Source organism: Macaca mulatta, chromosome 15, assembly GCF_049350105.2.
Source record: "Macaca mulatta isolate MMU2019108-1 chromosome 15, T2T-MMU8v2.0, whole genome shotgun sequence".
NCBI classification, from domain to species: domain Eukaryota; kingdom Metazoa; phylum Chordata; class Mammalia; order Primates; family Cercopithecidae; genus Macaca; species Macaca mulatta.
Window position 1 is genome coordinate 93625694 of NC_133420.1, and position 15445 is coordinate 93641138.

At 37.8% G+C, this 15445-nt stretch overlaps 1 protein-coding gene across 6 annotated transcripts in view; it reads right to left on the bottom strand.

Annotated features, from left to right (window-relative positions):
• The window catches only part of RIC1 (RIC1 homolog, RAB6A GEF complex partner 1), a 153682-nt gene that overhangs the window by 35025 nt on the left and 103212 nt on the right, over positions 1 to 15445 (bottom strand). For all 6 annotated transcript variants that reach the window (XM_077966120.1, XM_015117722.3, XM_015117724.3 and 3 more), the window contains 2 exons: positions 7327 to 7418; positions 2351 to 2439 (listed from right to left, as the gene is read on the bottom strand). In XM_077966120.1, coding sequence (XP_077822246.1) covers positions 2351 to 2439; positions 7327 to 7418 — 181 coding nt within the window. The remainder of the gene's footprint in view (positions 1 to 2350; positions 2440 to 7326; positions 7419 to 15445) is intronic.

Here is a 15445-nt window from a genome sequence, read left to right on the forward strand (position 1 = left end):
TGGGTAACACTAAGTCAACATGAAGAGTTAAATATCCTAATTGTGATAGTTAACACTGAGTGTCAACTTCACTGAATTGAAGGATACAAAGTATCAATCCTGGGTGTGTCTGTGAGGGTGTTGCCAAAGGAGATTAACATTTGAGTCCCAGGGCTGGGAAAGGTGGACCCACCCTCAATCGGGGTGGGCACAATCTAATCAGCTGCCAGTGTGACTAGAATATAAGCAGGCAGAAAAATGTGAAAATAGAGACTGGCCTAGCCCCCCAGTCTACAAATTTCTCGTGTGCTGGATGCTTCCCGCCCTCAAACATCAGACTCCAAGTTCTTCAGTTTTGGAACTCGGACTGGCTCTCCTTGCTCCTCAGCCTGCAGATGGACTACTGTGGGACCTTGTGATCATGTGAGTTAATACTTAATAAACTCCCCTTTATAAATATGTATGTATCTATTCTATTAGTTCTGTCCCTCTATAGAACCCTTACTAATACAGATATTGGTACCAGGAGTGGTTCTAGAGGAACAGAATATTAAGGATTGAGTTCCTTCACTGGTTTTGGGGTTTCTGGAATTGGCTGCCTAATATCATTAGACCCCAAAATGCTAAGGACTCTATTTGTAATAGTATGGAGAACACTGACAGTCCTTGACATGAACTGTTTAGAGAATTATGCAAAATAAATGCATTTGGCACTTCTGATTCATTGCTTGTGAGAGTCAAGGAGTTTAGTGACTCTATACATAACACCTTTGACCATATGTGAAGAACCAAGGAACATAATGAAGCTAGTTGGTTGCTCCTAAGTTCAGTGAACAAAGTGATGAAAGAAAATGAATTCAGGGATTCTATCTCCCAGAAGCAGACACGGAGCCTCAAATCTGCTAAGATTGCCCTGAGAGAGAGTCTTATCTCCTATAGAGAAAGAGCTAAAATTGTGGAAACACAGAGACAAGCTCTTATCATTTGAGTGGCTGACCTGCAACGAAAGGTGCATACACCTGCATCACCAGGCGTCTACTGTTAAAATGAGGGCATTGACTGGAAAAGAATGGGACTCTGCAACTTGGAAAACGGATGTGTGGGAGGACCCTGATGAAGCTACATTCACTGAGTTTGTAAACTCTGGTGAGCCTTTTTTTGCCAGAAGAAACAGCTTTCCCCATCCCCAATAGTGGCAACATCCCCTCCTGGACCCATGCTGCCATTAGCCCTTCCACATTTGTCTGAGGAGATAAACCCTGTGCTGCCTGAGGCAACAGTGATGCCCTCCCCTGAGGCAGTTGCCAGGCAAGATGTTGATTCTCCTCAGGAGCCACCCCCAACACCTCTGTTTGCTTCTAGACCTATAAATAAAGTCCTGGAGGGCCTCTAGAGGTGAGGTTGAGAGTGTGACCCATGAGGAGGTGCACTATGGGAACTGCTCAAGTTTTCTAATTTATATAAACAGAAATCTGGAGAACAGGCACAGGAATGGATATTAAGGTTGTGGGATAATGATGGAAGGAAAATAGAGTTGGATCATGGTGAATTTATTGATTTAGGCCCACTAAGTAGGGACTATGCATTTAAAGCTGCAGCTCGGGGAGTTAAAAGGTTCTAATAGTTTATTTGCTCGATTAGCTGAAACATGGATTAAAAGATGGCCCACTGTGAGTGAGCTGGAAATGGCTGATCTCCCTTGGTTTAATGTAGAGGAAGGGATCCAAAGGCTTAGGAAGATTCAGAAGGTGGAGTGGATTAATCACTTTAGACCTAACTCATCCCAGCTGGGAGGGTCCAAAAGATATACCCTTGACTGATGCCTTGCAAAACAGATTTGTAAGGGCAGCACCTACATCTTTGAAGAACCCTATAATTGCACTTCTCTGTATGTCAGCTCTAACAGTGGGAACTTCAGTCACTCAACTACAAAATTTAAATACAGTGGGAATAACTGGATCCCAAGGCAGCAGGGGCAAGTGGCACTCAATTATCAAAGGCAAGGTGGGCGTAGCTGCTATAATGGACAGCAGAGGCAAAGCGGCAATCAAAATAGTCTGACTTGTGTAGAACTCAGCACTGGCTAATTAATCACGGTGTTCCTGGAAGTGAAACTGATAGGAAGCTTATTGCATTCCTACTTAATTTACACAAGCAGAAAACTTCTAGGTCGAATGGACAAAACACTAATTTGAATTATCAAAACAGAATCACGGCCCCTCAACTGATTTCCAGACTTGAGCCAGTTTACACACCCAGAGTCCCAATATTTGACCTATAGCATGACATGTATTGTTTAACTTAAAATCAGCATCTGCTCACATAGCATTACCAGTACATTAAAAATTTTTTTTTTTTTTAAAAGACTCACCAGGATACTGTTTTGCTGTTAGCTCTAATTTATGAGATAGCAGCATGGCTCCAGTGCTGTTATCTATTGTATAGACCTGCACAGAACCACTGTGAAAACAACAACAAAAAACTTTTAGTGAAAAAAGACAAATACAAATAGAAAAAGCATTATATAACTCTTATGTTCTGCTGGTGGGAGTGTAAACTAGAACAAAACCATTTTGTCAATAAGTTGCAGTCATCTCATAAATTTGAACAAAGGCATATTCTAATCTAGCAATTTCACTTCCAGATATATCCCAGAAATTATTGTCTAATGTTTACTAGAGATACGGACAATGTCCATTGTACTACTGTGTATAATTTTTAAAAAAGGAAATAGCCGGCTGGGTGCGGTGGCTCATGCCTGTAATCCCAGCACTTTGGGAGGCCGAGGTGGGCAGATCACGAGGTCAGGAGATCAAGACCATCCTGGCTAACATGGTGAAACCCCGTCTCTATAAAAATACAAAAAATTAGCCAGGCATGGTGGCGGGCGCCTGTAGTCCCAGCTACTCGGGAGGCTGAGGCAGGAGAATGGCGTGAACCCGGGAGGAAGAGCTTGCAGTGAGCTGAGATCACGCCACTGCACTCTAGCCTGGGCAACAGAGCGAGACTCGGTCTCAAAAAAACAAAACAAAACAAAACAAGGAAATAGCCTATCTAGCAACGTGAGGAAAAAAATGAACTTTTATTTGGCTGTAGTACATATGGTGTAGCAATATAATACTATACCATACAGCACTGAAAATGAATGAACTTTAGCCATATGGATAGCGGATACCGTTAACCCTTGAACAATGTGGATCTGAACTGCACAGGCCCACTTATACGTGTATTTTCTTCTGCCTCTGCCACCCCTGACATACCTCCTTTTCCTCAAGCCTACTCAACATGAACACAGTGAGAATGAAGACTTTTAGGATGATCCACTTCCACTTAATCAATAGTAAGTACATTATTTCTTCCTTATAATTTTCTTAATAATCTTTTCTCTAGCTTACTTTATTGTAAGAATACAATATATAATATTAGTATATATAACATGGAAAGTATGTGTTAATTGTAAGGTTTCAATAGTACGTTATTAGTAGTTAAAAGTCTTTGGGGAGTCAAAAGTTACACGCAAATTTTCAAATGTGTTGGGGGGTTGGTACCTCTAACCCCTGGGCTGTTCAACGGTCAACAGTATATAACATTTAAGAGATAAAATATATATACACACACACACAAGTGTGTGTGTGTAAAAGCATAGCAAATATAAACATACATATTTGATATATATATAGTAGATATATAGTATTAATAGTAAATATATTTGTGGTAAAAATACAACGAAGAGTTCATGTATACAAATTTCAGATTAGTGATACTCTGGTGGAGAAAGGGGAGTATCAAAGAAGAGGGGTAAACAGGAGGCTTCATCAGCACTGGTGATGTCTTATTTCTTACGTTGGATGGTAATTTATAAAGATTTTAGTTTTAAAATATATATGCTTTTTTGTGTATATGGTATATATATTTACTTAATTTAAAACATCTTTACAAGGGTCAAATTTATGAAGGGCCTGAAGCCAAAACTAAAATCTCTGTAATACTTCTAAGCTACATTTCAAAATTGAACTACAATGATAATAGAAAAGTCTCATTTCTGCTTATGGTATATTCTCAGTTCAAAAATTTAATGCACATTCAGCATTTGAAAATGAGGCTCCTGCTTTACATTACTTATGCAACACTATCATAGTGAGAAAGAGAAACAAATGTTGTTCTTAAAGATACTTTTTAATCTAAGAATGCTTTTGCACATAATAAGATAACACTGGTTTATGACTGCCAGACTGTTTTTTTTTTTTTGTGAAAGGAGAAGTCAGATGGTTTCTTCACAGCAGCTTTGATCCATTTCCATCCAGGTCCTACCTCTTCTCAAGGATTAGAACTGGGATTAACTAAAAGACCTGCAGTAGTAGTCTCCTTAAAGTTGTCCCACAGCTTACTCTGTTTTTGTTTTCTTTTTTTTTCCTTCTGTGTTCCATTCTGGATAATTTCTATGTTTTTCAAGTTCATTAATCCTCTCTTCTGCAATGTCTAATCTGTCGTTAGTTCCATACAGTGTATTTTTCATCTCAGATATAATGGTTTTCACCTCTAGAAGTTTAATTTCAGTCCTTTTCTAATGTCTTCCATGTCTCAGTTTAATATTCAAGAGGGACTCTTTACAACTCTCTGAAGTTCTCTCTTTCTGCCACCGGTTTGGTGTCTATAATTATGAACTCTAGCTGCCTTGGTTTTCCCAGATTCTCTGATTTCCATGTGCTTATCTCAACTCAGGACCTATCTCCTCAATCCTGTGCTGCAGCCTACAAACACTCAAAATAATAAAAACTAAGGGCAGTTACAGAGAGATAATTTTGTTCCTCATCTTTCAGAAATCACTATCCCTTGTTACCTTATGTTCGTGTTTTGAATTCAAAACAGCTCTTTCATATTTTTGTCCATTTTCTTGACTGTATCAGGTGGGAGGGAAAATCTGATCTGTCATTCCATCATACCCAGAAGCTAAATATCTGAAAAAGATTTCTTTCCAGACTATCTACCCAAATAGATCATCTCCTGCTGAGAGACAGCACTAAGTGGGTAGCAGGTGTTTGTTTTTGCTTTGCATCTGACAACTGTCAACTGCTAACCCTGGGTTGCTGAGCTCTAAAATGTTAGTGAGGAAAGTCCATGTTTTAAATATAAGAAACAGGTGCTAAGTTACTACTTATCAAAGTCTGACAATCTTTTAGTTGTTCTATAGTGCCTGTATTCTTTAAACTACTTTTCCTTCCATTTCTCACCAGCTCAATGTAACAGAAAAATATATTTTCATTAAAAAGACAGGACTTACTAACCCCAAAGCAAATAAATCTCTGTAAGAGAGATATGGCTATTGTCACCATAAGTGATCAAATTCAGCATCATTAATACTGAGACAACTTGACATTATTACTAAATGATACTATAGGAAGTATATATCATCACCCATGACAAAATGTGTAACCAGAATCTAGTAATACCTTTAAATAGGTAACAGGAAGGTTGTTCAAATACTGATCTGCTGCCAACTGGCATCCTAAAAGGAAGCTGGCTTCTTACACAACTCTAAGGACACCAGCTATCACCTAGTGTTCAAGGCAATTAAGTCCTGATAAGTGTTGGCAGATCTGGACTAGCAGACACTGGTTTGTTATGTCACACAGCTAGAATCACAAAACTTTAACCCTAACCCATGGGCATGCTAGAAGAGAGCTTGTAGTCTCCCAGCTGATGAAAACTGAGGTGGCTGAAAAGCTATAAGCCAAGAGTCTACCTTCATTATCCTGGGGAGGGCTAGTACTTACGAATCATGTAGCTTACAAGCCCATAGCCTAGGGAGGAGTACTTCTTCTGGATTCTAACACTCAGCCTTGTGCTAGCCCCAAATGCAGGAAATGGAACTGCACACTTGCCACTGCTTCTGTCTCTGTGTATTTTCTCTAAATGCTTTTCCATGCCTGATGTGTGGGCTTTCTAATCACTTGAATGTATTGCTCAACAAGAACCAACTTCCAGGTTAGTCATGACAGGTGTCAGATAAACTAGTTAAATGCTATCATGAGGAAACAATGAGGCAAATCTAGGATGCAGGATATTCTATAAAGAATCAACTCAGACTCAAAAAAAGTCAATGCCATGAAAATAAGAGAAGTGGTGTAAGGATTATTGTAGGTAAAAGGTAACTAAAGAGAACTAATAACCAAATATAATTAATGAATCTTGACTGATTCTGGTTGGAACAAAGGAGGCATAGAAGAAATTTAGCTGGTGGCAACTGGGTTAATTTGCATATAAACTGGGTATTAGATCCTATTAGGGATTTATCATTAATGATCTCATGTGATAAAGATATTCCATTTATACAAGAGAATGTCTCCTTTTTTAGAAACCAAAAAATAAGGCAAATGTATGTCAACAGCAAAGTGGATAAATGCTATATTCAGACAATGGAACGTTATTTATAAACCAATTTAAAAAATGATTACAACTACTGGTAAATGACATGGATAAATCTGACAATTTTGACCGGTTACTAAGTGAGTCAAGGAGGGAGTAAGAGTTGTGACTAGGAAGTAGCAGAGGCAGTTTGTGACTGTAGTCCAGCAATGTTCTATTTACTGATCCAGTTGTGAAGAAATGGGTATTTGTATTACATTAAACTATGAATATCTGGATTATGTACTACTTTGTATGTAAGTTTTTGTTTCAGAATGTGAAATAAAAAGGGTATTATAAACTTTATGCCAATAAGTTTGAATGTGTTTAAGAAAGAAACCAATTCCTGGAAAAATGCAACTTGCCAAAATCATGTAGGGAGAGATAAGTCTAAATCCTCTTAAATCTATTTTTACAACTGGGCTGGGCCCCGTGGCTCACACCTGTAATCACAGCACTTTGGGAGGCCGAGGCGGATGGATCACGAGGTCAGGAGTTTGAGACCAGCCTGACCAACATAGTGAAACCTCGTTCTACTAAAAATACAAAAATTAGCCGGATGTGGTGGCGCATGCCTGCAGTCCCAGCTACTCAGGACGCTAAGGCAGGAGAATCACTTGAACTCAGGAGGCAGAGGATGCAGTGAGCCAAGATCATGCCCTTGCATTCCAGTCTGGGCAACAGAGCGAGACTCTCTCTCTCTCTCTTTCTATATATATATTTATATATATCCAAAAATATATTTTGGATATATATATCCAAAATCTGCCCTTTACTTTTGTTTCAATCTAATAAAACACTTTTACATTTCATATTAAAGTTGACTGACAAATTATGACAGCATGATACAGTTTATAAGTGTGTTAGGAACATCTTATGTTTACAAAAAACAGTATTTTTTGCAACAACTCTTAAAAATGCAAAAGTCTACATCAATTATACCTCACACAGCCAAATGCCATTAGTCGATACTTGTTATTTACTGCTACACACGTTCCGTCAACAACATCTTGTGGCCAAACTCCATGAAGTTGCTATAATAAAGAAAAATAGTTAAGGCTTAAAAAATGTTTCTCCAAATTTACTGTAGTCAACATAATTCTCCTTCAATAAACACACAACTTCTAATGCTTTACTTGGTTTCATCTGCAGAGGAAAATATCCCATCAGGACTATCCCAATAGTCTCCCTTAAAATACTACCAAATAGTCTCCCTTAAAACCTCAAACTTCTCATGAATTGGTCTGATAAATACTCAGTCCAGTGCTAGTTAATCTATTTAAAAAACACTAAAATATGGAAATTCATCCCCAAACTCAAATAAAGATGACTTTCTTGTTAGAATATAAACACTTTGATAGCGGAAACAGCATCTAACTTGCTCACTATAATTATTCTCATCACCTAGCACATAGTATTTAACTTCTCAGTCAGTGAAAAGTAGTACATTCTGTTTGGTTTATTCTTTAGAAGCAAAATTGCTTACTATTCTCTACAATTCCCTTCTTTATAATATAATGGTTAATAGCATGGTATCTGGAAGCCTGACAGCTCAGGACTACCTTCACTCCTCAAAATGATTATTTGATTTTTTTTTTTTTTTTTTTTTTTGAGACGGAGTCTCGCTCTGTCGCCCAGGCTGGAGTGCAGTGGCGCGATCTTGGCTCACTTGATTTTTTTAAGCTTCAGTTTTCTTATCTGTATTTACCTCTTAGGGTGTTTCAAAGATTAAATGAAGATACACATGTAAACTATTTAGGACAATGCCTACCATTCAACAAACATTCAATAAATAAATGACATTATTAGTAAGCGTATATGCTATTTAATTCCATATATAGAAAATACAGCTCAGTTGTTTGCTCTTATTTGTCAAATCACAGACATTCGATGACAAATTCCAAGGCAAATGTCATAATCATTAGTTCAGTTAGCACAAAAAGTGGCACACTATAATATAGCACTTTATTTTTGGATGATCCCAATAGTAAACACTAAAGATACAATATAATCACAACTATTTGAACTAGAATACTACAGATTTCATTTAATTCCACAATCAGCTATATAATCTACTATCTAAACATGGAATCTTTGCTTTAGTAGGAATTTTATTTATCTTTTAATTTTAATAATAAAACTGGACATTTTATGTCACAAATGGTAAAGACAGCAGTGAGCATTGGTTTTTTGAACTGCTGCTTAGATTGAAATTCAATCCTACAATAAGTATTTTCTAGGTGGTTACGATTCACTGGGCACTGCTCTAGGTGCTGAGGCTATCTATACTAGCACACCAAAATCTTTACTTGTATCCTTGCTTTACATTTGAGTCAAGAGACAGACAAGTTAAAAAAGTATATTGTATATTAGAGGTTAAAAATACTATACAAAAAAAATTAAGCAATGGTGGTAAAGAGGGAGTACAGGGGAAGAGTGTAATATTCAACAGGTTTCCCTGTAAGGATGCCTTTTGAGGAAAGTCCTCAAAGAAATAAAGCAAGTGTAAAAGCTCTACTGTAGTAGCATTTCTGGCATGCTCAAAGACCAGCAAAGAGGCCTGTGTGGACAGAGTGAAGTGGATGGGTTGTGAAAGGAAAGTAGTATATGTGGTAAGAGATGTAATAGGAGGTCAGATTTTTAGGGCTTTGAAGGCCACCATAAGAATTCTGGCTGCTTCTTCAAGTTATACAGAAGAAGAATATTAATTTTTTTAACCTTTTCTGTCATGAATTATAATAAAGAATACATGAAAATGAAACATACAGCTCAATTAATATCACAAAGCAAACACTTGTGGAATTGCTACTCAGGCCAAGAATCATCAGTACCCAAAAGTCTCCCAATAGTGCCCTTCCCGATCACCATATCCTCACACCCCTACAACAAAAAATATCCAGATTTACATGGTAATCACTTCCTTCTTTCTTTTAAATCATCATCACTTGGCCGGGCGCGGTGGCTCAAGCCTGTAATCCCAGCACTTTGGGAGGCCGAGACGGGCGGATCACGAGGTCAGGAGATCGAGACCATCCTGGCTAACACGGTGAAACCCCGTCTCTACTAAAAAATACAAAAAACTAGCCGGGCGAGGTGGCGGGCGCCTGTAGTCCCAGCTACTCGGGAGGCTGAGGCAGGAGAATGGCGGGAACCCGGGAGGCGGAGCTTGTAGTGAGCTGAGATCCGGCCACAGCACTCCAGCCTGGGCGACAGAGCGAGACTCCGCCTCAAAAAAAAAAAAAAAAAAAAAAAATCATCATCACTTAAACATGCACCCATATATACTCTAATTTAGAACAGCCTACATTATTTGCCCTTTAATTTTTACCTAAAATGGAATCATAGCATGTATTCTTTTGTGTCTAGCTGCTTTTGCTTACTGTGTCTGTAAGATCTATCTGTGTTGTTGCATATAGCCTAGTTTGTTCATGTTCATTGTAGGCTTAAATATTGGGCTTAGCTCACTGGGTCGCTTTGGCCTCCCTTAGTCTGGCCAGTTCTTTACTGTCTTGTTTGCTCTCCAAGGCCTTCAAGCATATTAAAAAATATATTTTTTCTCCAGCTCTTTTAGTCCTCAGGAGGTTCTGTTCTAATAATCTAGTCCTACTGAGTGAGTCTCCACAGAGAACTAACATAATCATATTTTAACACATCTGTTAAATGTCATTTAGTTATTTCCCTATTACCAGTAATATATACGTACTGTTTTCTTGTAATTTGTATTTTCTCTCTATACCTTAGTTAGTAATGCTCATCTGCTTTTCATTAGTTTTTGAATCCCTAACTTATTAGAAAAATTTAATTACATACAAATAAATGCTGAGAATTTATTTTGTACTAACTCTAAAGTACTTGGAAAAGAGTCAATCACTTTTTCAGCCCTAATATTTTTATTTCCAGTCTAAACATTTAAGTCCCAAAGATAATTACAAATATATATGCACTTTATAGGAAAAAAAAAGAAATTTTTTTCTAATTCATCAAGTTTATTTTTATTCTTATTTATATATTGACACAGGTGATCACAAATATATTATTTAGTACTTTATTATCTGAATAAAGTTGATAATGAAAGATATTAGATAGAAATATTAAAGTTGATAACGAACAGAATGACGACAATTAAAAAAGGCCATTAAAAACTTAAATTCCTTTCCAGTTAAAGAGATATGACTGAATATAAACATTTAGCTTCTTGGACTCCTAAAACCATAACTTCTACAAGAGAAAAGAGTTTTTGTTTAAAAAAGCATAAAGCGGGAAAGACAAAAATAAAAGGAGAGGAGGCGGCATTAGAAAATTTTAGAAGCTGGAAAGCATACCAATGAGTAGAATCCTTAACTGGCAGGGAATAATGCTGAGAAACATCTAAGTTGTAGGGTACACGAAAGGCTTGGGAATTCAGGTGTCTTTGAAAGACTAAACTAAATGTTGTAGAAGTGGTTCAAAACCTACTTAAAGAAGCAACTAGGTCCTCACAGAGCACTTCCCCACAGCTGAGGAGCCAATAAATACCCCGCCTCCACTCCTACAGAAAACTGGTTATTTTTCTTTGGAGAAAAACAAAACAAAACACCCCCACCACCCCTGTCCCCTCCACCAGAGGCGTATGGACCACACTGAAAACAGGGATAGAAAATAAAGGCTCACATCTTGAATTTGGACCCTCTAGCTTAACTCTTCTGTAACTCAAATCCCAGAATATTGGGTAGCCAAGCATATATACTCTAGAAAGGATTGCAGGACTGTTTTCTAAAGAACACTGGAGCGAGAAGAGAACTTTAGAGAAAAAAGAGTAAAAAGTAGCGAATAAAGCCACCCGGAAATATGGGACTATGTGAAAAGATGAAATCTACATCTGATTGGTGTATCTGAAAGTGATGGGGAGAACAGAACCAAGCTGGAAAACACTCTTCAGGATATTATCCAGGAGAACTTCCCCAACCTAGCAAGGCAGGCCAACATTCAAATTCAGGAAATACAGAGAAGCCACGAAGATATTCCTCGAGAAGAGCAACTCTAAGACACATAATTGTCAGATTCACCAAAGTTGAAACGAAAGAAAAAATGTTAAGGGTAACCAGAAAGAGACCATCAGACTAACAGCGGACCTCTCGGCAGAAATTCTACAAGTCAAAGAGAGTGGGGGCCAATATTCAACATTCTTAAAGAAAAGAATTTTCAACCCAGAATTTCATATCCAGCCAAACTAAGCTTCATAAGTGAAGGAGAAATAAAATCCTTTACAGACAAACAAATACTGAGAGATTTGTCACCACCAGGCCTGCCTTACAAGAGCTCCTGAAGGAAGCACTAAACATGGAAAGGAACAACCAGTACAAGCCACGGCAAAAACATGCCAAAATGTAAAGACCATCGATGCTAGGAAGAAACTGCATCAACTAACGAGCAAAATAACCAGCTAAAATCATAATGACATGATCAAATTCACCTATAACAATATTAACCAGAAATATAAATAGGCTAAATGCTCCAATTAAAAGACACAGACTGGCAAATTGGAAAAAGAGTCAACACCCATCACTGTGCTGTATTCAGGAGACACATCTCACGTGCAGACACACACATAGGCTCAAAATAAAGGGATGGAGGAAGATCAACCAAGCCATGGAAAACAAAAAAAAGCAGGGGTTGCAATCCTAGTCTTTGATAAAACAGACTTTAAACCAAGAAAGATCAAAAGAGACAAAGAAGGCCATTACATAATGGTAAAGGGATCAATTCAACAGGAAGAGCTAACTATCCTAAATATATATGCACCCAATACAGGAGCACCCAGATTCATAAAGCAAGTCCTTAGTGACCTACAAAGAGACTTAGATTCCCACACAGTAATAATGGCAGACTTTAACACCCCACTGTCAACATTAGACAGATCATCAAGATAGAAAGTTAACAAGGATATCCAGGAATTGAACTCAGCTCTGCACCAAGCAGACCTAATAGACATCTACAGAAATCTCCACCCCATATCAACAGAATATACATTCTTCTCAGCAACACATCACACTTATTCCAAAATTGACCACATAGTTGGAAGTAAAGCACTCCTCAGCAAATGTAAAAAAAAAAAGAAATGATAACAAACTGTCTCTCAGACCACAGTGAAATCAAACTAGAACTCAGGATTAAGAAACTCAATCAAAACTGCTCAACTACATGGAAACTGAACAACCTTTTCCTGAATGACTACTGGGTACATAATGAAATGAAGGCAGAAACAGAGATGTTCTTTGAAACCAATGAGAACAAAGATACAACATACCAGAATCTCTGGGACACATTTAAAGCAGTGTGTAGAGGGAAATTTATGGCACTAAATGCCCAAAAGAGAAAGCAGGAAAGATCTAAAATTGACACCCTAACATCACAACTAAAAGAACTACAGAAGCAAGAGCAAACACATTCAAAAGCCAGCAGAAGGCAAGAAATAACTAAGATCAGAGCAGAACTGAAGGAGATAGAGACACAAAAAACCCTCCAAAAAATCAATGAATCCAGGAGTTGTTTTTTTGAAAAGATCAACAAAATTGATAGACTGCTAGCAAGACTAATAAAGAAGAAAAGAGAGAAGAAAAGAAAGAAGATGCAATAAAAAATGATAAAGGGGATATCACCATCGACCCCACAGAAATACAAACTACCATCAGAGAATACTGTAAACACCTCTATGCAAGTAAACTAGAAAATCTAGAAGAAATGGATAAATTCCTGGACAGATACACACTCCCAAGATTAAACCAGGAAGAAGTTGAATCTCTGAATAGACCAATAGCAGGCTCTGAAATTGAGGCAATAATTAATAGCCTACCAACCAAAAGAAGTCCAGGACCAGACGGATTCACAGCCGAATTCTACCAGAGGCACAAAGAAGAGCTGGTACCATTCCTTCTGAAACTATTCCAATCAATAGAAAAAGAGGGAATCCTCCCTAACTCATTTTATGAGGCCAGCATCATCCTGATATGTGATCCTGGCAGAGATACAACAAAAAAAGAGAATTTTAGAACAATATCCCTGATGAACATCGATGCAAAAATCCTCGATAAAATACTGGCAAACTGAATCCAGCAGCACATCAAAAAGCTTATCCACCATGATCATGTTGGCTTCATCCCTGGAATGCAAGGCTGATTCAACATATGCAAATCAATAAATGTAATCCATCATATAAACAGAACCAAAGACAAAAACCCCATGATTATCTCAATAGATGCAGAAAAGGCCTTTGACAAAATTCAACAGTCCTTCATGCTAAAAACTCTAAATAAAGTAGGTATTGATGGAACGTATCTCAAAATAGTAAGAGCTATTTATGACAAACCCATTGATACTGAATGGGCCAATATCATACTGAATGGGCAAAAACTGGAAGCATTCCCTTTGAAAACTGGCACAAGACAGGGATGCCCTCTCTCACCACTCCTATTCAACATAGTGTTGGAAGTTCTGGCCAGGACAATCAGGCAGAAGAAAGAAATAAAGGGTATTCAATTAGGAAAAGAAGTAGTCAAATTCTCCCTGTTTGCAGATGACATGACTGTATATTTAGAAAACTCCATTGCCTCAGTCCACAATCTCCTTAAGCTGATAAGCAACTTCAGCAAAGTCTCAGTATACAAAACCAATGTGCAAAACTCACAAGCATTCCTATACACCAACAACAGACAAACAGAGAGCCAAATCATGAGTGAACTCCCATTCACAAGTGCTTCAAAGAATAAAATACCTAGGAATCCAACTTACAAGGGATGTGAAGGATCTCTTCAAGGAGAACTACAAACCACTGCTCCACGAAATAAAAGAGGACACAAACAAATGGAAGAACATTCCATGCTCATGGATAGGAAGAGTCAATATCGTGAAAATGGCCATGCTGCCCAAGGTAATTTATAGGTTCAATGCCATCCCCACCAAGCTACTGATGACTTTCTTCAAAGAATTGGAAAAAACTACTTTAAAGTTCATATGGAACCAAAAAAGATCCAGCATTGCCAAGACAATCCTAAGCCAAAAGAACAAAGCTGGAGGCATCACGCTACCTGACTTCAAACTATACTACAAGGCTACAGTAACCAAAACAGCATGGTACTGGTACCAAAACAGAGATATAGACCAATGGAACGGAACAGAGCCCTCAGAAATAATACCACACATCTACAACCATCTGATCTTTGACAAATCTGACAAAAACAAGCAATAGGGAAAGGATTCCCTATTTAATAAATGGTGCTTGGAAAACTGGCTAGCCATATGTAGAAAGCTGAAACTGGATCCCTTCCTTACACCATATACTTATACAAAAATTAATTCAGTATAGATTAAGCACTTAAATGTAAGACCTAAAACCATAAAAACCCTAGAAGAAAACCTAGGCAATACCATTCAGGACATAGGCATGGACAAGCACTTCATGACTAAAACACCAACAGCAATGGCAACAGAAGCCAAAATTGACAAATGGGATCTAATTAAACTAAAGAGCTTCTGCACAGCAAAAGAAACTACCATCAGAGTGAACAGGTAACCTATAGAATGGGAGAAAATTTTTACAGTCTACCTATCTGACAAAGGGCTAATATCCAGAATCTACAAAAACTTAAACAAATTTACAAGAAAAAATCAACCCCATGAAAAAGTGGGCAAAGGATATGAACAGACACTTCTCAAAAGAAGACATTTATGCAGCCAACAGACACATGAAAAAATGCTCATCATCACTGGCCATCAGAGAAATGCAAATCAAAACCACGAGATACTATCTCACACCAGTTAGAATGGTGATCATTAAAAAGTCAGGAAACAACAGGTGTTGAAGAGGATGTGGAGAAACAGGAACACTTTTATACTGTTGGTGGGACTGTAAACTAGTTCAACCATTGTGGAAAACAGTATGGCGATTCCTCAAGGATCTAGAACTAGAAATACCATTTGACCCAGCCGTCCCATTACTGGGTATATACCCAAAGGATTATAAATCATGCTGCTATAAAGATACATGCACATGTATGTTTACTGCGACACTATTCACAATAGCAAA